Source organism: Ictidomys tridecemlineatus, chromosome 7 (assembly GCF_052094955.1).
Source record: "Ictidomys tridecemlineatus isolate mIctTri1 chromosome 7, mIctTri1.hap1, whole genome shotgun sequence".
NCBI lineage: Eukaryota > Metazoa > Chordata > Mammalia > Rodentia > Sciuridae > Ictidomys > Ictidomys tridecemlineatus.
In genome coordinates, this window is record NC_135483.1 from 56,177,675 (window position 1) to 56,205,419 (window position 27,745).

The 27,745-nt window shown below is 34.8% G+C and overlaps 1 protein-coding gene across 1 annotated transcript; it reads right to left on the reverse strand.

Moving 5' to 3' along the window:
* Positions 1-619: 619 nt before the first annotated feature.
* Pi15 (peptidase inhibitor 15) lies at positions 620-27,745 on the reverse strand. Its single transcript, XM_005335835.4, has 6 exons — positions 27,598-27,745; positions 26,724-27,036; positions 9,881-9,999; positions 9,357-9,489; positions 9,127-9,242; positions 620-6,260 (listed from the first exon to the last, which is right to left on the reverse strand). Exons 2-6 carry the CDS (start codon positions 26,994-26,996, stop codon positions 6,125-6,127), a joined length of 777 nt encoding a protein of 258 aa, XP_005335892.1. The 5' UTR covers positions 26,997-27,036; positions 27,598-27,745; the 3' UTR covers positions 620-6,124.

The following is a 27,745-nucleotide window of genomic DNA, read 5'->3' on the forward strand; positions in this document are numbered from 1 at the left end:
GGACTAGCAAGAGGAAAAAGAAGCAGAGATAGAACTAAAGGGCTGGGGTGGGAGAATCTCATTGAAAACTAGTTAGGCTTTCTCATCTTGTAAACAGAAGAAATTTAAATAAAGTCCTAGTTCTGTTACATCTCAGTAGACTAGTCTGTGAGTTCTACTGCCTCAGCAAAGAGGTGACCCACCTTGGGAATCACCAAATGACTAGTAGCCCAGGAAGTTTCCTTTCATGCAGTGATGCCTACAGCATCTCTTAGGTCTTCTATATGGGAAATCATGAAGATAATCCTGGTCAACTACAGTAATTTTCCCCTAGAACATCTTAATACATTGTTCTTTTCCTCTCTCTTCATGAAAAACATTTTTTTGACACTTTAAAATATTTTCTCCAATTTAGTGGGGAAAGGGGTGGGGAGAAGAAGAAGAGTGGGAGGTAAAAAAAACAAAAGAGAAAGAAAAACAGAAAAGTTGGTGTATTTCAGTGATGCACTGAAGTTATAATCATTATTGCTTTAGAAAAAGAGGTCATTTCTTACCCAAATAATCATGGCAATCTGGTTCTGAGTTTAATTTAAAACTACTGAAAAAGAAAGCAATTAGATATGCTTCAAAAACCAAAAGATTAAGTATAATATTTTATTGAAAGAAAAAAATAATACAGAGGAATGCAAAAAGCTACATGTATTATGATCCACAAGAACAAAGGTTTACACAGGTGTTATATATGTACACATTCATGACATTAGATCATAACATCAAAGGCATCTTGCATTGCTACAGCATTAGGTAATGAATCAAACTTATCCGAATTAATGTTTTTTTAAAAAAATACCTGAAATGATATAGCATGTTTTAGGACTATATAAATATATGAAACATATTTATGTATTTTAAAAACATGTTGTTTTCATATGTGCATCACAATCACCTCTAACTCATGTTAGGGTACCAAAAGTCTACTTATCAAATAACAAAACACAAGATGCTGAAACATTAACCAGGCACCAGTTTATACCAGCATTTGATTCTCCACAAAACTAACAGGCTTTAACACATGGATAGTGAACTGAAGATTTAAAAGAACCATAGGAATAACTGAGGTCCTCATAGGATATTTTCGTAAAATTTACTTCTATAAAATTTAGATTACAGAAAAGGTTTTATTGCTTTAAAATCAATTTGAAAATATTAATTTGGAAGGCAACTTCAAAGTAAATTTTGTGCTAGCATAGTTTAAGAAATCTGTCAGAACAGATGACTTAATACCCCCAGTCAATTGTATATCTTAACTAAAATTTTGCCTGAGAATATGCATTGCCTTCATTAGTTATAGGTGACACAATTCTCACCTTTTGTGTACATTTGTTAGCCTAGAAGGACTTTGAATGAAATAATGTGATCATTATTTCAATAATCTGAACACATATCATTGTCAAGAAATAGATCAACAATTAAAGGTGGCAATATCATTCTTTTCCATATTTAACTAGTTATTATTTTAATATTTCTCTTTTTATCTTATTTACTATGCTAACCAAAGTTAAACTATTGCTCTTGAAAATAAGACACAGCTGTTATTCTTTTTGATAATTGTAACAATAATTGTACTTATGATATAAACCAAATAAAATATCTTCTAGTAATATCTTGTTCAAAAAAATACACTTTAAAAAGCACCTTAGAACTGGAAAATCATACAAAAATAATAATTTTTTTTGGAAAATGAGTGCCAGGATATATTAAGTCTCCTTCTTTATCTTAGAAAAGTATGTCGATAGAGTCAAGCATTCTAAATTCTGTCAGATTTAGGGAGTATTAGAGAACTCTAATATTATGCAACTTATTTACTGAGCACAAATGGATTTTTCAGTAGGCCAAGGAGCCATCAAGAGTTTGGTTTTGCAACCACCAGAGGGCGCCAGGGCCTGCAGCATGGTTAATCAGGGCCATCTCACCCTCAGGAGATATTTCAATTTGGGCATTGCCAAGCTAAAAAAATATGCCCCAAAGAAGATACATGACTCCTTAAGAAATATTTACATTAGGCAACACCTCAATAATGTTGGACTGTTAAACTAAAAGACATAAAGATTTAACTGGTCTGATTTTGGTGAAGATTAATTTAATAAAGGTTTATATTAATATGTGAGTCACGAAATGAATGACTGAAAGGAACATTACTAAATCCATTAACACTATCAATTCATTTAGCACCATATATTTAGCACCAGAACAGATATTGATAATTCACTCTTAGTAATAGCCTTCACTTCAAAGAAACCTCAAAATTATAGCAAGAATACAATAATTGTAATGTGTTTCTAGCACCATTGACCAGTGAGAAATTAAACTAAGGTTTTGACTGACCCTTCATAAGTCAAAGTTAGACCATGACATAGTTTTTAAAAATCATTTTGCATGTGTTTAAAAGTATTCATCCACAGATACAATGACAATACAAAGAAAGTATAAAAGCAAAAATAAATTTAGATATTAATAGACACAATTTATTTTTTTATATATATTTCAGTAGGTAAAGGCTTCCATCTATGGCAAGGTTTATATTGTATAGTATTGTGGAACCTAAGGTATGTTGTCATATGTTGGAAAACAGACCAAGATCTCAGCATTACTTTTCCTTCTTCGAAACATTTGAGTTATTTGTTTAGCTTGTACAATTATTTAATAAGCAGGATGGGAACCTAACACATTTAAACTGACATAAATATGTGTTTGATTTACTTATATAGATATTATAAGTTGATTCAACACATGTATTTATAAATGTGAAAAATATATATTGTTTCCAATTCAAATATTCAGAGTTAATTGTATTGATTGAACTTGCTCTCTGGTTCAGTCCACTCTCTCTGCTACAGCTGCATGGAATCTGCAAATGAATGTTCCCATGGGTATTTTAAATGAAGGTGACCGCATGGCCAAATGAAACTCCTTGGGCAGTTCTGATGGGCCACAGAAGTAATGATGTTTAGACTTCTGAACAAAAGAAAAAGAAAAAAACAATAGTACTAATAATTGTTTCTTCCACATATTTAAAGCCAACTTATCTATCCTAACCAGGAATATTAAGAGTATGCCTACAGCTCACAGACAATTCCATAATGAAATGAACCAGTTTAATAGCTAAAGTTGTAAAAAAATAATTTCAGATTTTTGCTGACATGGAGGCCAAACAAACTGACAAAATTTTTTAATTTTCTACAGCATAAATGGTGGTGTGAGCATATATGACAATTACTATTTCTTTTGAATGAAACCTTACAAATGAAAACCTTAATACTGACTGTATAAAGCTGCTCCTATGAAATAGCTTATTCCCAGACTTTTTCTGCCTCTGGGAATTACAGTGTGAAATAATTCTCTTAGCACCATTGTTGCATGTTGTGATACTAGCAAATTTTCATTTGCTTCAGCTTAGAAAATAAAATATTTCACATGGCCATTTTATATTACTAACTTTAAATGTATAGATAGAATAACAAATGTACCCGTTATATTTTCAGCTTAGTTGTTAAATTATAAATAAAGTTATGGTTCTGGTTGTGGTTTGGAAAGAACAATTATGTAAGTGTCATTTATAAGTATGTAAATCCTAGTCTTACTCCAATAAGTTTGATGATTTATCTGGATTTTTGTTATAGTCAAATCTTTATATTTAAGATAGTCTTATGTGAAAAAAAGTAAAGGAAAGGTGGGATTCCTCTAAATAAGCTTTGAAAGCTAATTCTAAAAATCCATTCAAATAAGCATTCATTAAACACTCATTACATTATAGCTACTGTAGAAGAAGCCAGAATACAAAGAATTAGGCAAAGTTCATGCCAAAGAGGAGCTCTATTAATTATAATTTTAATTTTTATAAATTTCTATTACTTTGGCAAATTTACCTTCATAGAAATCTCTATGAAATACAGAGCAAATTTCATTATTCTGAGAACTGAGAAACTAAGCTACCCAAACAAGCCAGCAAAAGAACTGGCACTGAGAATAGTCAACATCTATTGAATAGTACTCACTACAGTTTTTTGCAGAATACTATAGTAACATTGAGGATGGAAACACTTTCTAAATAAATGAAGCAAATATCCCACAATGGGCTTTCGGTCCAATTGCCTAGGCATCTTAAGACGAAAGTTGGATTGAGCCCTGAATCATATAATTATTTCTGTTCTTAGTTTTATTCCAAAACATATTTATTTTGAATAGGGTCCACATATGAGCCCACAAGAGCAGAGAAGTCTCATATAAAACATTTGGTCACCATATTTAATTTGTAATAGTAATTAGGCCAGTTGTTTTTCATCAAGTAGGCCCAATCTCCAGATGTTGGATTATTCTCCCTTGGAGTGGCTCTCATTAAGTGTCATTTTTCAAGGTAACCACCCTAAGAAACTGCAAATGTGGACAGAATTTAAACTAGTAGCTTCTTTCTGTTATTGGCACACTGGAACTAACCATGTTTACTTGCTCTGTAATCCTATGCAACCATTACACAACCTGACTGAACATACATACATGTGAAATGGAATGGGTTCACCGTCTTGACCCAGATGTTGTATTCCCCACTCTGAAAGATGTTCGTAAGTGAAGAATTGTAATTTTTAAATCACTGCAGTAAAATTTTCATAGTGATTTATTTGATCTTCATAGTTACATTTAATGAGGAACTAAATGTTATTTTTCCCACAGAAACATAGAAACAATAATTAGTAATTAGTCTGTAGGGAAAATCTGAAGAGGGCTTTGCTAATATAAACCATAGCTGTATGTGGTGTGTATGAAAGATCTTTAATATGATAATGGAAGGCCCAAGATGATTGACACTCAAGATAATGACAGGCAGAACAATGATGAGAAGGTGGAAACACCACCTCATCTCTTCCTGAACTTCTTCACCATCTCACAGTGGGCCTAGAGATGTACTAGCCCTCAGGATATGCCCTTCTGAAGCTCTCCCCCTGATCTTTTTTTTTGTGCATTAACACTATATCTGTGACTTTTCACACCTGTCCTCTAAACCTTGCTTTCTCTGTTCTTGATGATTTTTCTGCCAGTCTTGCTTTCTCAGCTTTCCAAAGTCACCACTATCTGTCTTGCTCCAGAAATCTCTAAGGAGTCATTTATTCTGTCTCTCTTTTTCCAAGGGCTGTAGCTGAAATTTCCTGGGAATCAGATTTCCATGTTAGCCAGATTATCATTTAGTCCACTTACAGGTGAATGCTGTTGCTGTGTTCGCTTTCTCACAACTATGTGGAAAACAATTCGTTAAAAAAAAAAAAAGAAAAACTTTGCAGAAAAAATCAATAGTTTGCATTGTTTCCTAAATATCTCTGTGAGCTTCTTAAGGCAGGAACTCTATCTAATTATCTTTGCATTATCAGAACATAACCACCAGAGTGCCTTGCCTGTAGAAAGAACTCAACATGTGACTACTGATTCAATCAAATAAGACCAAACAAAAGGTGGGATGTATAAATTTACATAAAATGAGCACAGCCTTTGGAAGACCCCAATAAGATAAAATAACTCTGAAATGTTTGATCCATTAATTGAGTTATTATTTTCAGGTATCACTGGGCGAGTGTTATTTTGCAAACTATCATTTTTGTGCGTATTACAGAAATGGTGCTAAGATGTACCACCACCTCAAATATATTTTAGAATACTTTTTAAAGTTTCCTCAAGTTAACCACTGTATTGTAATATCTATGTGTTGCATCACATAGTATGTTTGTGTGCATATACATACACATATGTCTGTATATATGTGTATGATGCACACATACACATTACAGGTTGAACATATATTTTATTCCTTAGGAACATAATATCATAATTCCTTTGGAATGCAAGTTTTGGAATTGACTGTATCAACTATGCCATCACTACCTATACAATATTTTAATTTAGAGGTCAGAAAATAGAAATGGATGTTTTGATTGTATCCAAGGATTAAACAACATACTAGAAAAATACTATACAAATGAATACTAAAAAGAAACAAGTTTATCATTATAAAATATGTATAATATGTGCAAAATTCAATATATATATATGCTTATGATTCCCAGAAACCATGACATTTCCTGGAGAAAAAAAGGTAAGCTTATTTAAACCAATATAGGTAGTTTGACGTTACTCCTGGAAAACACAGATTGTCAGTACAAGATCCCCCATAACTCGGAGGACAGGATGAACACGGCACTCCTACTTTATATGGTGCTTCTCCAATCCAGTTGCCCCTGGAAGGAGAAAACAAAATGGCATCAGTCACACTCACTTAGTTTTAAAAATCAGATTGTCCTTAAGCTCATGCTCATGTGTATTGGCAGATGAGAATCTTTTTCAGAAGCTTATTTTAGAAAGCCATCCATTTCTTATTCCCACCATAAGGTATTCTATGTATTTTGCTCTTAAAATACTTTCTTTCTGTGTAAGCTAGTATTATCTTAATTCACAGGTAAGAAATGTGGCCCTACAATGCATGGAGATACCACAGATCAAATCTGCCTCCTCTGGCAGGCTTCAAGAGCACATAATCAGATCTTTGTCACTTAAACTTAATGCTTCTAAATTCACGCTAATTCTTCCTAAGGATGGTTAACAAAATACCTAGTATGTTCTGGGATGCTCAGAAATTATGAAATGAGTAAGTCACCATATCCACAATAAATACACTATAAATGTTCTTAGATGTGTTTCTAAAGTTTTAAAATATTTTAGGTCCCAGACTTCATAAAATAAAGAGAAAAGCACAACTGTATTCCCACAGTAAGAGAATGAGGGTTTGTAGAGACAAGGAGAGGTGATTTCAAAACCTTTCTAACATATAAATTCAAATTCATAGCTACTCAAATTTTTTCAGTTACTGCTATTATTTTTTTAATCCTGAACACATTTGACTGAATTATTTTGTGCTGTCAATTTTTTTCTTCCAATGTATGGATGGCCGTGATCATAATAATAAATCAAATTCACCGTTTAGACAAGTTTAAAATAGCTGCAATACCAGACTGTTATTTGACTCTTTTAATTATGAAGGAGAAGTTTGCATGGTGATAGTGACTAGAGCATTAAGAAATTCTAACATAGAGAGCAATGTGAAGGAAACTGAAGTTTCAGGAGAAAGTCTGGTTATAAATGGTATAAACCCAAGGCTGAGGAAATGAAAATAACAGGTAAGTGGTTAAAATGTGAAACAAGTGGTTCTTATCTTCTTTAAACTCTGAAAAAAACAACCAGGCAATGACAATGAGAACATGAAAATATCTATTATAGCCAATTAAATAAAGACCCACACATTTTTTTAAATAAAATGCACATACAGGAAAATTTACTCATAAAATGAAAAGCTTGATAATTTATTATTAATATTATAAAATGATGGAATTTTAAGACTTTCCACTCTGTTTAATTTATTCTGCAGTCTGCCTTGAGGATAATATTCGCCAAGCATAATTCTGATGACATCACCTGCTTGTCCAGAAATATTCAAGGCCCATTCTTAGTGTGCCTGGCTTCTTAACTCCATCTCATTCCATTCTGTATCTAATTACCCAAAGCTAAAAATGTATATGGATCCAGGCTATGCTATCTAAATTTTATTTTCTACTTATTTTCCATCACTTTTTGAAACACATATTTTTGGTAAGAAAAAAAATTAGAAATAAAATTTTATTATATGTGACATTCTATATTATATTAAGAACTTTTACATAAATCTCAGATTTTATTGAATTAATGATATTCAACAATAAATCAGTTGGTTGATCATGTTATTCTACTTTTTTCCATTCCATCTAATTAAATTCTCTTTTTGCTCTTATTTTTTTCCCTACCAGTCAAGATTTTTAAACTTTTCATTACCTAGTTTCCAGAAAATTTTGTTAAAACTAAAATATAGCATGTTAATGCAATATCTTAATTTTTTGGATCTAAAAAACAATCATGGAGCTCATCAATAATATTAGAAAATTCTAATCATTGGGCAAAACCAAAATTGTCAAATGGATGAAACAAATACCATTTTTACCATTTGGTTACTATCTAGCCTATTTATGGCAGGAGAAAGTGGAAAAGCACAATAGGAAAATAAAAAGTGGGAAAATAAAAATGTCCAACAAATACACAGTTTTAATGCCTATTCTTAATGATGCATTTTTAAGAATTATTATTATTATTAATAAACATTCTGTTTTCCAAACCTCCCTAACCTAATAATTATAAAGAGGGGACCATCTGGAAAATCACTATTTTTCTAACTTTACAAAAACACTGCCACTGGCACACCACCATATCAATGAGTAATGCACTTATTCCTGACACATTTTCTCACTCCCACCCTGTGTTGGAATAGCTGGAGAAAATCTTTGTTTGGGACTTACTTTGGACGACACCAAGAGTATCATAAATCCTTTGCACATTTTGTTATTTATTCCAAATGGGAACAGAACTGTGTATAAATATTGGAGCATTTTATCTTCTAAAGAGCTATTGTTATCAGGAAGGCATTTTTTCAAAAGTTGGCATATGTCTATTGATCCTTCTATACTAAAGCTTGTTCATAAATATGACTATCTTATAATCTTTGATAAATTTCTATAATGTATTCTATGTGGGCCAAAGATTGAGAATATGAATTTTTAAATCTAAAAATAATAAGAAAGAAACGATTCATTTCCAATACTGTGCTTTCCTAGTGAAAAAGGTGAGACAACATTCTATATTGATATATGAGACTATTGTGTATTGATAAGTTCCCAGCAGATTCTTTTCTGATGTCCTCTATATAGTTATTAAAAACTTACAAAGTCCAATTAGGAAGTGTTTGCAATTGCTATGACAGAAGATGGTAAGAAGACTTTAGTGAGAACACTGTCTCAGATTGTTTTGCTTACCATTTTACCCCAGAATCCCTGCCCTTGTTAAAAGAAACCTTTTTCAAAGAAACGTTTTTCAAAAATATAGGAATGAATGATGGTGGATTTGAGGATTAGAGACCAAATGTACAGTAAAGTCTTACACATTTATCTGTCAAAAATGCCTATGAGACTGGAGGTATTTAACATGTTCAGGGATCCAGGAAACAGAATACAACCTGGTACTTACTTTGGGGCATAGTTGCATACCAAATACACCGCGCGGCGCCATACAGATCCCCACACATTCATGTTTTGGCAAGTATGAATTGCACATCCTATCCGATTGGAAGTGGCCCAAACCATCTGTGAAAATAAACCAATATTTTCCAATATTGCTAAGAAAATGAATGTCCCTCAAAATATAATAAGATTTTTAAAAAATATGAATTGAACATTAAAAAAGACAATTGAAACAACCTGTGTATAATGTGTGCACATAGGACCAAAACATCTCATAGGACATCTGGGGTTGCAATCCTGGGGATATGGAAAAGCATAATCTTTCACTTCATCGTACCATGGCTTGACCAACTGGAGAATAGAACGATATCTAGATGTCAAAAGGAAAAAAAAAAGCATGTATGATACAGCAATGGTAATTTATAATGGACTCATGTTACATTGTAAGTTGATTTAATAAAAAGATTATTCATGAGGATCCAACAGCATATTTACTCTTGGAATTTTTCCAAGTAGGAGCAAGCATGCAAAATGCCCAGGACTGGAGGAAGTGACCCTATATTTGTGTTGGGTTATTTTGAAGAAAGAAAATGTAAATATTTTAGGAGCTATCAAAATCTTATTTAATCTATGTCTGAGTGAACACTAAGTGAATATCTTCTGATGTTACTTGGAACTGGTGTCATTCTCCCATATAATACAAAATTCTCCCATGAAATAAAATCATGTAAATAAACTGCATCAGCAAAACTACTTCCTACCTGCCAGTTCGGACAGACAGATTTTGGCCCAAAAATCTCAGCAGGTAAGAAGGTCCATGATCCCAAATGCAAGTAGCCGCCCAAGCCTCTGCAGATTTTGCAAGATTTTCATCCCAAACCTGTAGGTATAAAAAAATCTTCAGTTTTACAGATTTGCTATAACAAACACAAAGTAAATGGAAAGTAACAGTACTACTATTTCCTAGAATTCTTTCAATTCTAGAAAGAACTAGAAGAAAGCTACTTCACACCATTGTTATTATATGGTTGTACTACAAAAAGAATATTGTCTTTATAATGCTCTTAGATTCAACATCCAGACCTCAAGTTTGGTAAAGGATATGTTTAAAAAAAATACCATGTTTATTCATGACTTACAGGACATCTCATACTGACCACTGAAATTTGAATCCAGCAAAGTCAATAGATTTCCCTAGAATTCATAAGGAGCCATGCTACTAATATATTTGAAAACAAATATGATCAAATTTATTCAAAATTAACACTAATATTATATTGCAAATTCCAAAGTTCAGTTTATATTATAACATGATTAACCAAATGGAATCTTCATGTTTTATCATTTGACTTTTTATAGCAGTACAATAATAAGAGATTTTACATCTTTAGTTGGTATGAGCTAGAAACAAATCATGATTGAAAATAACTTGACATTGGTACGTACGTAAGGTGTGACACAAATGTTGTATAATATGGTTTAATTAAATAAATTAAGAAAAGTAGTAACTTACTTTCCTTGACAAAGAAAGGCAAAATAATAAGGATGTTATTCATGTACAGCAAATTTTTTTCATGGAAAAAATTTGTAGGACAATATTTGAATGACCCTTAGGTTTAATATGTATTTATATTAGTTACTATATGGATTGATAGGCTCATCTCCATAGCTGCATAAAGATATTAAGCCAAGTATTGGTGGACCTGACAATAATAAGTCACTCTGAAATGACAATCTATTTTCTAGGTAGTCATAAGGCATAAGGCACAAAATAGAAAACAAATAGCATTCTTCCAAGCAAAAATGTTTTCCAAAATTCCTCCCTAGTAGGAACATTATTTAGTGATGATTTATCTGGTGGAAAGAATAACTTTAACATTAAATTTCATAGTTCGAAGTCATAACATTATTTCTTACATTATTTATAATATTTATATATCCTAGCTTAAAACTGTGTTCAAATTGTAACTCGAGAGTGGCTATTAATTTATTTGAGAAAGCTAAGACATTATATGAAGAAGGAAGGGAAAATTCTGTAACTACTCAAATTAACATGGAGCTTCATGTGAAAACTTGGTGTCTTTCTCTTCTACCAGGTTGTGAGTTAAGAGCAAGAGTTAATAGCCTTGCATTCACTGCAAGTTACAATTTTCCAGCACACTTCTGGGACTTTTTGGTCCTAACACTGAAAAGTCTTAATCTTTTTCCAAGGATAATGGGTTACATCGATTTATTTAACATGGAAATGTATTGAAGTGAAAGAAAATTAAGACAATGACTTTGAAACAAAATGAGGAAAAAAAAATGAACTCTTCAAGAGACACTTATCCAAAAAGACCATGGCACTTACCCTCAAAAGAGATTTGTTAGTCAGAAATTGTTTTAAATTATGAAAAAAGTCATCTTCCACAAATCGATATAGGATTGCATGAAGTAAACTCACAGAGTTCACATAAACTCACAGTATTCCAAGATTCAAAAATGCACTTTCAAAAATTTTAAATGCTTGGCTTGATTTCCCTATGCAACTATTGAGATAAGCCTGTCAATCCATATGGTAACTAATATAAATGCATATTAAACATTAGACTTATTTGATATAGTTCTATCTAATATTTCTTCTTTCACCAAATATTAATAACATAGAATTTCTGAAATGTTGATTGCAGTTTACCATAGTACAAAATTAGTTCACAAAGGAATTTCAGACAGATAGTGTCAACAAAATTTTTTTCCTGAAATATTCTTAGCTAATTGTATTTACCTTGGAAGAAATACAAGTAGGCATCGTTTCTATATTGAAGTAAAGTGTGAACCCAGATCTAAAGACACTTTCTTATAATATTCTGCTAAAATAGAACCACACCATGGTACAAATAAGACTTGAGACTCAAGGATCCTGTGTTCTATCCCTCTTTCTACTACTCAGATCATCTGTGATCGAGGACATATCAATTATTATCTCCTATGCAACTCATCCATAAAATAAGGAGTTTGCATGAGGTTACATCTAGGGTCCCTTTCATCTTCAGCTTCTCATGATTTATAGGCACTTGAGAAACTCCTGCATCTGAGCCCAAAAGTCCTGTTATATTGTCCTGTGAATGGCTCAGCTCTCAATCCAAATAATTTGAAATATTTAACAATCTTTGACTATTTCAATATCTATATGAGTATCAAAAGGTCATGTTGTGTACCTTAAATATACAAAAAATAGTAAAAAAGGAAATAATGAGAAACTTAAAACATTTAACAATTTTAGAAGTAATTTACCATATATATAAAGCCTGCCTTTATGCTCATTCATATGTTGAAAAGCTAAATATTGGGTGTTCAAAAAGGTAAACAAAATTTTTCAAACATGAGAAAGTATCTTACAAAAGCATTTTTTGTTAACTATTATAAGGGATTTTGATATGAAGTAAATGTGTTTACCATTACGGAGGATCACGTTTTTAGCTGTATCTATGTAAAAACATCTTAAGTAAAATTTTGAAGAAGATGGTTTCAAGGGAAGAGTAATGACTGCTTTCCTTCTCTGCATGTATTTGCTTTTAGAGAACTGGAGGGAAGGATTTCTGCCTGCTTCATGTTCCTAAAGGACAATTCTGGAAAGGATGATAGACACAGACTGACAAGGTCCCATACAGAGGGGGTGACTTGCCCTTCCTATGGGATATATGACTGACTCCCTCTAATGCCTGCTGCATAAGAAGTCAGAGGTGCTGTATCTTTCTTGCCCCTTTGTGAGTTTAACCCACCCTCCAGAGGAGGGAGGGCTGTCTTAAGTAGGGAGCTCTAATATTTGGGAATTACATCGTATCTTCAGGTAAACTGCATTTGCTGTCACTGTCTTTCTCCACTGGTTATATCTTCCAGGAAAAAAAAAAAAACATGGGTACATAGAACATCTTTAATCTTCTGAGGTATTTGAGTTTATGATTATGATGAGATCTCTGAGTTGTGAAAATAACAATCATAACTGTATTGAGAAACTACAGGATATTTTAACAAAAGATTTACAGTTTTTGTAAGGGGTAAACCCACATGTAGTATTTTTTTTTTCTCCCCAGAAGCTCTAAGTTGGACTGAATGTCACCAGGGCAATAATGTGAAAGAATTTGTCAAATTCAGGGAATGAGTTGTAAATTGTAAATTGCCTAAGCATTTGACTTAGTTTATAAATTTTTGAATTCATGATGATCAATCTATCCAATGAATTTCTCTGGCATCTTTTTCTGAGCATTTACTTGAAATGATTTTAATATTTTAGCCTATGGATGTATCATCAGAGGAAACAAGGATACAACTATACACCTAATTCTATGGAATGCCTAGAAAATAGGAAAATCAGTATTATTTTTCATTGGGGAAAAGAGACACCTGCTATTTTGTTAGCTTTTATTCAAACAGCTTTGGCATTCTGTCTCACTAGTTCTTTCCTCTCTAAATAGGTAAGACATTTTCACAGATAATTTACTCATAAAACACCTCAATTCTTATACCGTAAGGATGAGGCAAAAATTAAGATTATTATGAATGAATGTGTAAATACATTTATAGGGCTCCCTAGAAGTTAGATGTTATGATTAAATTAGGTAATTCATAAAATAAAGTGGTTTACAACGGCATCAGAGTGTGCATAGACTTGTAGGTTCTCCCTAATTGCCCCCAAATGGCTTTCTTCTGTTCTTTGTTGTTTAGAGTCATTTAGTTGATCAGTTCATAAACTGAATTACCTTTCGACTAAAGCATTCACTATGAGTTATTCTGCTTGTTACATAATAAGATAGATCAAGCTGGACACAGTACCTTGCCTATAAATCACAAGAAGTTGAAACAACTTAGACTAAGACCTGAGAGAGATCCAGAATTCAAACTGCTGTCATTTTAAATATCTAGAAGAATTGTGACCCTAAGAGATAAGGTGAATATGAAAAGAATGCAGGATTCTCATCAAGTTCAGAGATTTTCTAGACTTGAGCTAAAGAATACAGAATTGAGTAAGAGAATGTTGATGGATTGGAGGTCACTTGCTTTCATAAGAAGACAAAAATTAGACAATGATATGAATCCAACCCAGATAAGAGGTTGTCTAATCAACTATCTTTCAATTTTGGGATCCACAACATTGTGGCAGCCAGGATCATGAAACATCATGACATCTGAAGCTCCCTTCTTAAATCCCAGCCAGTATCTCTAGCCAATAAGAAATGTGGTCAAATTGGAAAGCAGCAAGAATTGTTACTTGGAAATATAACTCTGCACTTGCTTGAGATGACATTTTTTTCCCCTTAAATAGGTAGCATCTTTTGCCTCATAAAAAATATATAGAAGTTTTAAAATGTATAAAATTTTAAAAGGATGAATATTTTGATAAGGAAATCTGTACTTAATTGCTTTTATTATTGTCTGTAATATTTAAAAGAATACAGCATATTAAAGTAACAGAGCAGTCATATTTTCAATATAAAGTAATTACTTAAATTTGTGATTTTAAGTTGAAAATGATAAGAAAATGTTTTAATTTCATTTTTAAGACAGTACTTAAAATCTAAAATTTAGGAGAATTTAAGAGTCATTGTTTTTCTTAGATTACATGTCATTTAAATACATGGAAAGGATAATTATCAATAAGTCAGTTGAAATAATAAATGTGAAAATCAAACATTAAACCTATAAATACAGTTTAAAATTTTAAATCAACAAGTAAATATAATTGCTAAAACCTGCTATTTTTATAAAAAAAATCAGAATTTGAAGTTAAAAATTGAAGAAACAAGAATATTAATTTTGACAATTATACTTAACTCTGAAAAAATACACTGTGTACATGGAAATATTTCAAAGATATAAAGTGCTAAAAAAAAAGTTTCACATTGAGTGTCTAGAGACAGATTTATGAATTGACCATGTTGTGAGAGCCATGGTGTAGAGACAGATGCTATGTACTATAGATGCTTATGTTCTTGGACATTCATGTGGCCGTTTTCTCATTTATTTGTGTAAAAAGTAGATGAATGGTACATAGGTCACATTTTTTGGTTTTTGCTTTTAATAACTTAGCTAAGGCTATTTGTTCTTTTTGTTAGCTTGGGGAAAGAGTACTGACTTGCAGAAGTGATGTTGACAGCCACTAAAAAAAAAAAAAAAATTAAGTGATGACTAAAGTATTTCCCCTGAGGGCCGCCAAAAGTTTAAAACACTCATAGGCATGATTGAGGTTCTGTCATAAAATTGGTGCATCTGTTCTCATTAGATAGAAATGTTAGTGAAAGGGTGATAGAGGAAACAGAACTGAATACACAGCAACCAGTGTTAAACCAGACAGGAGGCAGCAGCGAGTGCGCGACTCCTCAGGCTAGAGGACAGGAAATGTGGGAGCAGAGTCAGAGAAGGGACCTCATAGGAAAAATGTTGGGTACTGATTAGACTAAATGAATAAAATTAATACGATTCTACTTGGTTGCAGCAGAAGATGGTTAAAGGTACTTGATTAAAACAATAATAACATTCCTCTAGAGCCTCAAAAATCAGAACCACTCTTATGTAAAAATGCTAAGATGGGATCCTATGGATTTTTTCTACATGTTTAAAAGAAGATGCCTTTTAGGTAAGATGAGTACTGTCCTGTTATGGTTTAGATAGGAGGTTTCGCCCAAAAGCTCATGTATGAGACCATGCAAGAAAGCTTAAGAGGTGAAATGATCAGGTTATGAGAGCCTTGACATAATCAATGCATTAGTCCATTTGAATGGATTCACTGGGTGGTAACTGTAGGCAGGTAAGATGTGGCTGGAGGAAATAGGTCACTGGAGTGTGCCTTTGGGGTATGTATTTTCCGCCTGGTAAGCAGAGCTCTCTCTGCTTCCTGGTTTTCCTGTCCTGTGCTACTTTCCTCACCTCACCCTCTAGCCTCCATGTTCTGCCTTACTGAGGCTCAGAGCAATGGAGTTAGCCATCTACAAACTGAGACTTCTGAAACTCTGAGGCCCAAATACACTTTCCCTCCTCTACATTGTTCTTGCCAGTTCTTTCAGTCAGACCAAAACAAAAATGATGAAAACATAACCCTATGTAGGTTTCTTTGTCTATAAACAGATGCACTGTTTTTAGGGACTCTGAACTGAATTATTGCCATCACTTGTGATCCCTGATGTATTATTTTTCTCCATATTTCTTAGGGTGCATTATAATTGTGCATCATGGTGGGATTTGTTGTTTTGTTAAAAATGTCAGAGAAATATGTTATGTAGCTTTCTAAAAATCCAAAATCTTAAGGATAAAAATTCAGGCATCCCTTTCCATCAAGTCTTCATATAAAACACCCATTTAACCCACAGGCAACTTAATTCATGATAATCTGAATCAGCAGGAGACTGTGCCCACCAAATCTGCCACTGACTTGAGGATTCACCTACAGAAGTAGGACAAACAGAGAATAATCGGTCACCTCTATTCTGCAGGTCAATTCTATGCATCTCACTCTCACTATCAGAAAAACACATGCATGTTGTAACCCTTTCAGGGAGGGTATCAGGGAAGGGCCCTGCGAGTGCAGAACCACGCAGATCTAACTAGTACTGTTCTTCTGTGAAGTAAGAGGGGATGGTGCCTTCAATTTCCTTTTTTTTTTTTTTTAAATGACACCACTTCTTGCCATTACCAGGATTTTAATAAGTCAGATATCTTTGTGCAGTCTTCCCTGAGAGCCTCTACTGGCAGCACTGGTCATGTGAGAGATGACAAGGAGGCCTTCCACACAAAAGGGCTGGTGGCTGAGAAAGAGCTTAGTGATGGAGTTGGGAGTCGATGATATAGAGCTTTTCTTCCCTCCTAGGAACCATTCAAGACTTCAGGCACTATCAGTTTTCCTACATGGTTTCCAAGGGTAGAAAGAGTACAGAAGGCAAGATTTGATTCCACATGAAGAAATTCTTTCCACTATTCAATGATGTCCTAAAATAAAGTGCATGTAGGAAAATCCTCTATCCACTGGGCTCATGAACAGGACAGATGAACACAGGAAGGGAAGCCTATACTGTACTACTGTGTTGCTCTAGGACTGGTGAATTTATACCCCACAAGCTTCAGCCTCCCTATCTTTATTTAAAAAAATATATATATATTTTTTCTTAGTTGAAGATGGACACAAAACCTTTATTTTATTTGTTTATTTTTTATGTGGTGCCGGGAATCGAACCCAGTGCTTCAGGCATGCTAGGCAAGCACTCTACCACTGAGCCACAACCCTGTCCCAAGGCTCCCTGTCTTTAAATGAGAAAAATTATCCTCATCTCTGCCGACTGTGGTGAGGGTTGGGTGAGATAGTGGGTGACGAGCACACTTCTATCTGGGCAAGAGTGCATTCAATGAGAACTATTATTTGTGGGGATTTGAGAATATTTGTGATGTCAGTGCTAGAGTCCCCTAAATGGGAAACACTGTACGGTGCACTTTTGATCACCTTATTAAGCATGAATCTCCACTCAACAGATCTACCCTGAAGCAACTAAAAGAGTCAAAAACAAAATTTTGTAGAAATGATAAGGAGCTTGCACACAGGGAAAATAATGTTAGATAGTGAAAGATAACATGACAGAACATTTAAAAAGTTTTGAGATACTGATTCCCTTCAAGTCACTCTTTACCGTATGATTTTATCTTTAACTTTAAAACCATTCATTGGTGAATGGCTTCTTGCAGTGGTTCTCCTTTCCAGAGAAATACAATACACACCAGCTATCATTTAATTCTGCAATTATGAGCCAGGAAGGTATTTTCATGTGTGGTTAATTATTTTTTTCTTTTCACCAACTCAATGTTACAGCATTCTGAAAGCAGATTTCTTGACTGTTAAACTGTCCTGTGATACACATGCAAACCCCATATCTAGCATTGCCCACTTAGTCAGAAGAATGCAAATGCCTTTCCGCCTACCTACGGCCTGCTGAAATCATGATCTCTCTGGAATGCAGAGGACAGATTTGGTAGAATGTTCATATTTAACTAACTTATGAAAAATGAATTTGATGCACTTTTTAGTAGGAAAAAATATTGTGTCCTTAAGTAACATTTTTGGACTGTTTTGGTTTAAAGTACATGGTGTGAAATTTTAAGAGATTTCACGAAAAGTTTAGTCTAAAAACAACTTATTGAGCATTCTTCCCTATATATGTAAAAAAAAAAAAAAAAGCTTGGTACCTCATTGTAGGTGCTATGGATACGCTGCTGAGGTGGGCTTTGATCCCATCTCTCCAAACCCAAGTCTAAATGTATTTTATTATTATTTTTTTGGGGGGGTGGTACTGGTGATTGAAATCAGGGGCACTTGACCACTGAGCCACAACCTCAGCCATATTTTGTATTTTATTCAGAGACAGGGTCTCACTAAGTTGCTTAGAGCCTCACTAAGTTGCTTAGGGCCTCACAAAGTTGCTTAGGGCCTCGCTAAGTTGATGAGGCTGGCTTTGAACTCGTGAGCTTCCTGCCTCAGCCCCTCAAGCAGCAGGGATTAGAGGTAGATATATTTTAGTGACTCATTTAATCTATTAGTATTTATCTTCCCTACCCCTCTTCCAAGCCATTCTTCAGAAATCCTCATAGACAATCATACACCACAAGTTCATAACTATTAAATGACCATTGACTGTTTATTAATGTTTTTATATATATTAAATTCATAGCACCAGGCTGCCCAGACCAGTTAACTTCTATTTTTCTGAAGTTCTTTGATGGAGTTTCCCAAAACACCTTAACTTGAGTATGTCAGGAGGACTAGATAGGTCTGGTGCTGCCTAAGCTCCTGAAAAAGGTTTGGATTAAGGATAGCTTACATCTCAGTTAAAAAAAAATAGTGACATTTTCATGCAAAAATTCTTGAGTACATTCCCAGACATAAAATCATCCTGGCATGCTGTGTCCATGACACTATCCTATCTCTACCATGCAAAGTGGTCCATTTTGACTAACAATGCATATTCCCATCCCAAATTCTCTGTTCAAAGAGTGTTCCCTCCCACACAATAGCCACTTATTTCAACCTCCATCCACAGGTACCCCAAGGCTAAACCTGCAGCCACTTAAGGGCCTCCTGAAACCTTTTCTTCATTTTGTGTTCTCTAACTCAGAGAAACCTGACTGTCCTAGTTTAGACTCATCTTCCTTGAGGATCTTGTCATGTGAATCCTCATTCTACCTCATCACATGAATCACTTGCTCCTATTAATTTGAACCTCGAATGTTTCACAGCTCTAATTCACTTTGATGCATCCCTATTGCCTAAGCTGAGTTCAGGTTTCAATTATCTCTCACCCAGACTGTCATGACAGTCTCATGACAGTGCATCCTGTCTGCACGTCTGCCTCTCTCTAGTCCCTCCACACCCTGTGGCTAGAATGACCTTTCCAAAATTAAAAGTTGTGTCTGAAACTTCCCAGATACAACCTTCAATAATTTCCCTTGTCCTTAGAATAAAATTCAGACAAGTTTCTTGGTATTTACCCCAACTTCATCAAACGTCACTCTTTCTTTTATGTACAAAATTCAAGAAACATTATATTTTGTCTATATCTTTGGGGCACTGTGTACCTTCTTAGAACATCCTTTTATATTGACTATATTGTTCCTCTTTCCTTAACTCCATCCTGTATAATGTTTATTTATTTTTTATATCTAATATTTAAAATAATTCCTTCTGCAAGCCCTCACTGCCTCCCACCCAAGTCCAAGTCTGGGTTCGGTATCCTCATGCAATCTCAAAGCAACCTGTGTTATTCTACTTTAATGTTCAGCACACTGCCTTCTGTCCCTAGTACTTCCTATCAAAGAATGTCACTACTCCCCGTTGACCCTTAGGCGCAGTGCCAGACACATGAATAAACAATGTGGTATGAATGCATGACTGAATCTTGAGTGACGGTTGCCCATGAGAACACACAGCCACACACTCACACTTTAACCAAAAAGGTTTAAAGACTTCATTCCATTGTCCCACCAATATTTACTGAGTATTCTCTTTGGGACTAATAAGTTGCTAGGTTCTATAAACACTGGGAGGAAACACAATGAAATTACTTGTCTACATCCTTGGTTAAATATCACTGACCACCAAAAAATAATACTGAATTTTAGAAAATAGAGTCACCCTGTGTGTGATGCACATCTGACTTTCAGCTTGTCTTCCTGCCACTTGATGGTGAGGTGCTGACTTGTAACACCCTGATGTTTTCACATCTGTACTTCCTACACGCTATCCTGAAAATGGTGACTCCCATAATGTTCCGCCATCAGTGGGCTCGGTATGTGGAGAAATAGATGTAGGGGAAGAAACATCAAGGTCACCACCCTCTTCATTTGTGTACAAGTAACACTAATCAACATGCACCTTGGAAGAAAATTCCTACAAAATGTGCCCAGTCTCCCCTGGAAGCCAAGGCATTTGCAAGGTTCTACATCCAGGGGAACAAGAATGCAGAGCTCTCAATGTGCTGGAGAAATGCCTCCTGTCAGCAATTTTTCTCATCCACTGCTTTCTGGCAGCCATTCTCAGAGGCCTGCTAGTAGTCATTAAAGCATTCATTGAAGAGATTTAGGTTAGACACATCAAATTTCCTATGTTTATAATGAGAAAATTGAATTATCCTTCCCAAATGAAAGGAAATGTGCCATCTGGGACAAAAGATGGCTTCATTAAAAAGAAAAGAAAAAAAAAGGGAAGACAAGGACAGACACAAGTCTTAAGTCAACTACTGAAGAAGAAAAAAAAGTAGTTTACATTATCCACATTCTCTTCCACATGAAGCCTAAATAAACGAAATCAACATTTTTCTCTATTCCCAAGTCATGCATTATCATTCTAGGCAAATAGTTTATTGGCTGTCTCTGAGGACAGATTAATCTGTTCTCCATTCATTCATTTGAGTCATGCTGTTACTTCACTACCTGCTATGACTTGGTAACCAGTAATTTTCTCTTTTCCAGAAGAGTCCAGGAAACCTTATTCTTTGAGCTCTACAAAAAAAAATATTTTCAGGCACTTAGAAAATAAAATAAGCCATATTATCAAGAGAGTGACTTTGGCTTCTTGAAATTACATTATGTATTTTTTTTCTTTTTTTTCAGTTTTAAAGTGTTCCGTTTGTTTCATCATTATCTTCACATTGTCCTTCACCTGCCTGTCCACTGTCCTCACCAGTCTGGGAAGTTTGCTATCTTATGCACTGCAATTCAGCTAGTTGTCCCACCTGTCACTATCTCTAGGTGCAGCTGTTCTGTTCCTCTTACCCTTTGCCTAAAGAAATTGGCCTTGCTTACTTAGCAGGAACCAGCATTCTGATCACGTCCCCTGGCAATATCCACCCTAAGCTCCTTCAACTGCCCGAGTCATCTTTCTAAGATGCACTCCTGACCCTGCTCTCAAACATGACAGTCTCCCTAATTGCTCTGATATAAAGAAACCCTTAATGTTTTCTCAAACTCCTCAAAAATAGATTTTTTTTTCTCCTGGTGGTTTTTTTAATGCATTGATTTGCCTGCTGTCACAGTCATCCTATTCTGCCCCTTTCTGAGCATCTATCTCAAATGATCCTCCTCCAAGGAACCTTTCATGATTTGCCAACTGGAGATTATCACTTCTTTGAATGCTCCACGGTATTTGTCTGGCTGTCTTGTATGACATCAATCTTACACAACAGTCCATTAATACTGAATCACATGCATAGTGGTCCCCCTCACATTTGGTTTGTTTTTACTGCATTGTTTATACTTTAAACACAAAGATTTCTATCTATGGATCTCCTCCACGCATGGAGGAGCCTCAAGAATTTTAAATGAATTCATTCAATGGACTCAAATTCAGAGACCATCCTACCAATTTTACTCTATGTGTGAGTTTTGCAATTTCATTCTTTTGGGGATTATTCGTAGTCTAAGAAACTAGTGTGGTTTGTGGCTTAGAGTCATGGTTTAGGCTGCCCTTGGGAAGAATGAAAAACAGCTGGTGTTCAAGGAGCTCTGGAAATTAGCCAATAAACTAATTGTAGAACAGAAGCCAAGAATACAGACGTTTCAATTTCATAATTAAGTTCTCTCTATGCTATTATTTGTGTGAAAACACACTGTTTTAGAACATTGAATCAAATAAGGTAATAGGTATTTTTCCCCAAAATCATGGGCTACATATCCAAAGAAAAAGAATCATAATATGAATATCAGCACCCTTGTGCTCAAATTGCATTTGCTTTGTTTGGTCAATTATATACTCTCTAACAACGAAACACTTAAGAAAGATCAAATTAATTTTAAGGGATTTTTTTAGAATTTCATTAAAAATTGTTTTATTTCAGTGTGTGGAATAAAATATGCTGATGAGAAAACTACTAAAATGTTTATAATATCGAAGTTGTTGGTATTTATACATATAATAATTCATAGGGATTTCAACTGAATTTGACAAATACTGGGTGCTCACTGTCTATATCCAAGAAATTGTCCAAGTAAATGAGATACAAAGATGAATAATCACAGAATTAGCACCCTAAAAGCTTAGAATTAGGAAATTAGCAAGAAATACACAAATAACTGTAAATTAACCTCAAGTGTGAGGACAGAAATACAATACATATGAAGGCTTCTGTAATACAAAAGAAGAAAGCCCATGTGATTGTGTAAGAAATATCATTAGGGATCCAGCATTCTGATATCCAAACCTGGGAAGGTAGAGTTCTAAAGAAAGGAATAAATTAAGGAGGAGACATTGGTGGGAAAAGTTGACACAGTAAAAGTCTCAGAGAACTGCAGGTGAAAACAAACTACTATGAATCAGGCTGGTGCAATTAGCATAAACTCTTGTATGAGACACACTTGAGTGACAGTGTTCAGAGAAAAAGGAAAATTTGAATACATGGCAGGTGACTCAGAGCACAGATGTTTGTGAAGTGGTTATAGCAAAGGGTGTCCTAAGTTTTTGAGGTACGTGGCACAGGTTAGGAACCAAGGTAGCTTTCCAGTTGGTCACAATCCAAGTCAATGTTGAACAAGTTAACATAAAGGTAACAGTGTCCAAGTAAATTCTTCATTTTTCACTTAGCTTTAGACAATTCAAATCACTTAACAATCCCTGCTCTGGCCTCCAAGGTATGGATTCTATTATACACCTCACCAACTTTCTTCATGATGGATTCATATGAAGCATTTCCCTTGGCCAGATTACTTAGAGTTCTTCTTTTATGATTTCACTAAAGCAAGCACATTTTTCTGAAGTAATCAATTTCCTCCTATTTCAGGGCCTTTGCTCCTTGATCTTCAGTCTGCCTGCCCCCAGACCATTCTCAGTGAGCTCAGCCCTGGCAAATCCATTAAATACTGCAACCTCACCACAAATCACTTGATTTTTCTTCCTAACCTCATCACCTTCTAACATACTGTGTAATTTATTTATTTTTCTGGTTTGTTGTCTGATTCCCACCCAGGGAACAAGGATACTTGTCCCTGTGATTCCTGAATGTATTCCCAATGCTTGGAATAGTGTGGACATATAGCAAATACTTAGTAAATATGAAGTGGATAAATGCATGTGAGAATGAACCATGTGTTGAGTATGTGCATGGATATTTAAGACAGTCCCTATTTGCTTTAGAGTACTCACTGTTCTGAGTACTCCTTCTCATTACTTTTCATGGAATTAGGGAAGATTTATAAATATCTTTTATGTAATCAGCATTGTTTCTGGTTCTAACAAACTAAATCACAAATTCAAGTTCCAGTATTTGAGAAGAAAATAATGAGGAAATGACATACAGAATAGGAATACTATAAGATTTCACTTGGCATTTTAAGGGAGGAAACAAAGCCTGGTATTTCCAGAGTTGTCCCTCAAGGGGATGTTTATAAGATCTAGTGAATAAAAAGATGCTGCCCGCCCCCAAGAACGTTTGTTGGGATTACACATGCTTAAATTCTCATTCCGGCAATACCATTAATTACCCTTATCACCTGAGCTTAGTCATTGCCTTCTCTGGGTCTACATAATTTCATTTGTAAATTGAAGATCAGAATCTCAACCTCACAGGAGGAATGTGAACTATCTAATGAGATCATCTATATAAATTAACAGTCAAGGCCTGGCACATAGAAGCAATTAAATAAACTCATGGGGAGGAAATTAATTCTTGATAAGTGGGGGAGAGAAATAAGTAGGAAAAAAATGTATCTATTTTTCACTTCTTTCTACTGCATTACACTACCTACATCTTTACTCATAGTGTTTGTTTGTATTATTTATTCCTTGGTTACTATGTGTATTTATTCCCATTTTAAGAGAAGGGAGACTAGATCTTAGACACCTTAAGTAACTTGTTCAAGACAAATTACATATTTCTTTCAAACTCTATAATAATTCAAACTTATTTGTTTTATTCTCCTTGTAGCTCTACATTTACCTCTTGAAAGACCTCTTCTGTATGGGTAACTGTTTCTATTTTTAGATCTTTGTGTTTGTGATGCTGGCAATGGAACCTAGGGCCTCAGGCATGCTATTTATCACTCTCTATCACTGACCTATATCCCCAGCTCTTCTAGGTCTAGATCTTGAACTAGGCGCTTTTCATAGAGAACTAAAAAAAAAAAAACCCATAAAAAATAATGTTTAATTGAACGTGGATGGCACTAGAACAGATTATGCTTAGTGAAGCTAGCCAATCCCTAAAAAACAGAAACCAAATGTCTTCTTTGATATAATGAGAGCAACTATGAACAGAGCAGGGAGGAAGAGCAGGAAGAAAAGATTAACATTAAACAGAGACATGAGATGGGAGGGAAAGGGAGAGAAAAGGGAAATTGCATGGAAATGAAGGGAGACCCTCATTGCTATACAAAATTACATATAAGAGGTTGTGAGGGAAATGGGAAAATAAACAAGGAGAGAAATGAATTACAGTAGATGGGGTAGAGAGAGAAGATGTGAGGGAAGGGGAGGGGGGATAGTAGAGGATAGGAAAGGTATCAGAATACAACAGTTACTAATAGGGCATTATGTAAAAATGTGGATGTGTAACCGACGTGATTCTGCAATCTGCATTTGGGGTAAAATTTGGGAGTTCATAACCCACTTGAATCTAATGTATGAAATATGATATGTCAAGAGCTTTGTAATGTTGTGAACAACCAATAAAAAAACATAAAAAATAATGTTTAATTGAACATCTATTTACCTGTAGGCACTGATCTAATTACTCCTCAATTCATTTGGTGTTCACAACAAATTTATGAGGCAGACACTACTTTTATCCTGATCTCAGAATGATAAAAGTTTTAGAGATAATAAAAATGAAACAGCAAGGTAAGACATTCATACAGCTTATATTCTAAGATGAAGATTCAAATCCAAGCATCTAGATTTTAGAGTCCATAATCTTAACCATGAGATCATACTGCTCTTCACCTACTAGGAATGATTATATCTTTTCTTTTTTTTTTTTTGATAAAGCCTAAGAAAACACATTTCACAGTCTAAGCTGAACTTCTATGAACTATGACTCTCTTACATTGTTTGGCAAATCTTTATTTTTTCCAGTGACATTGGCATCAACATTGAGTCAAAGTCAAAAAGTTTGTTTATACAAAATATATGAAACTAGATGGTGACAGAAATCCCAAATTCTAGTTCAGTACTTATAAAACTGTTTGTAGTACCAAGAGCCCATGTCCCCAACCTGGAAATGTCATATGCATGGTCTTCATTGCTTTAAACAGACTCCACATTATGCCCTTAGAAAATGCAGGACTTTAAATCATAACCTTGCATAAGTTCAAAACCCAAAATAAACTTTAACAAGACTCTTTCCTTTTAATACCAACTTCATTTTTTTTAACTCTCCAAGTAAAATGATTTGAACACAGAGATTCTATTTTTAAGAGAGAGCAAAGAATGTGTGCATGGCAAGTTGGAACAGTGTTCAAGTGCACTGGCTTCCCTGCTATCAGAACGACAAAGCCTTAAATCACAAGGAGGAAAAAGTCAGCATGTTCCCTCAGAACACAAATAGATCAACATCAGTAAGAGCTTTGTCCAAGAAAGGGAAGAGACACCGACCCAAGAATAAACCATGCTCATGAAACCTATAATTTCAAGAAATAGTTTCAAGAAATGCTTTAGCTGATAAATATGACTATTAGATACAGAAATCACAGAGAAAGTTCCATGTGATTATTATTTTTTTAAAAGTAGACCTTCCAACTGTGATCAGTCAATGTACCCCACTCTTTGTGTTCCTGATGTGGTTCATCAGTGGTTATGGGACCCACAGAAGAAAAATCCATGTAGATTCTCTCTCTCTCTCTCTCTCTCTCTCTCTCTCTCTCTCTCTCTCTCTCTCTCTCACACACACACACACACACACACACACACACACACACACACCCTTTAATCCTGTGATGGAACAATATTTAACATTATCAGGCACATAAAAATCTTTCCCAAGTTAAAAATATATAAAGAGCCCATTTCCCTCGACATGCAAACGCTCATGATGCCTTTAGGTCCTTCTAACCTCTGAATTAAAGCTTTCCCGCTTAGAACTCAAAAGAAAAATGAATTCCTCTTACCATATATTCCATGTTTGCTGCCGGTGGGAACACTTTGCCCCGAACTTGATTATGATAATCAAGAATAGCGATCATGTCATTCTGCGAAATGTAGCGCTTCCGCCTGGCTTTGGGGAGATCCGTAGAATCTAGTGGTGCGCTCAGAGCTGCTTCAATATCAGTGAAATTATTGGTTGGCGGGGATGAGTCAGTGGAATTGAGTAAGATGACGGTACTTGCTTCACAGAGAAGGGAGAACAGGAGCGCATGGCTGACAGCAGAGATTGCTATCATTTTGAGGGGCGGAGAAGAAGAGGCCACCGAGTTTACTTTGCTTAAAAGCAGAAAAGTTAGAGTTAGGGTCTTTGGGGAAAAAAAAATAGGGCCAGAGGGTATGAATTTACAAAGTCATCATTTGGGAGCATTACTTGATTTGACTGCCTCCAAAAATCCAAATAAATGTTCAACTCAAGGCTAGGAGACCCCTTACAGTAAAATCTCTATTCATTTGGCTGTATTATGAGAAAGACCCCTGAGAGGAACTTTCTAGAGCTAGAGTAAAGTAAACAACATGACCACTAACCCTAAAATGGATGTGAGCCATCTGCCCCAATTGCCAGAACTACAGAATGCACTGGTGCATGTTTGTTTCCAGTGGGGAATCTTTAGGAATTAAAATTCACCTTGAAAGTGAAGAGGGGGGAAAATGCATCACAGGTAACAACAGAGAATGTGCTGATAATGTCTCCCAGGCACATCTGTACACACCAAGTGATACAATGCATAACAAAAAAAGTAATATAGTAATCCAACCTCATATCTTTAAAAAAAAGGAAAAATGAGCTACTTTAAAATCAATGCATGCAAGATAAACTTGTTGAGCCAAATAGCTTACCTCTGAACAATGCCAAAATGAATATACTGTTCTTCCAAAAATTTAAAGTTCTTTGCTATGTTGTAGCATGAACTCTTGTAAGAGGAGTATGTCTTATTACAAGCTCCCAGAGAGCAAAAGCCTGCAAGGTTTGAAAGCTGCTGGCTAC

What these genes read in the sequence shown, in the direction of transcription:
- Pi15 (XM_005335835.4), bottom strand. Translation starts at nt 26,996, where the DNA reads ATGATAGCAATCTCTGCTGTCAGCCATGCGCTCCTGTTCTCCCTTCTC. An exon ending in CTGTCTGTCCGAACTGGCAG is followed by an intron (nt 9,490 to 9,880) that starts GTAGGAAGTAGT and finishes TTTGACATCTAG; the next exon opens with ATATCGTTCTATTCTCCAGT. An exon ending in GTATGCAACTATGCCCCAAA is followed by an intron (nt 6,261 to 9,126) that starts GTAAGTACCAGG and finishes TTCTCCTTCCAG; the next exon opens with GGGCAACTGGATTGGAGAAG.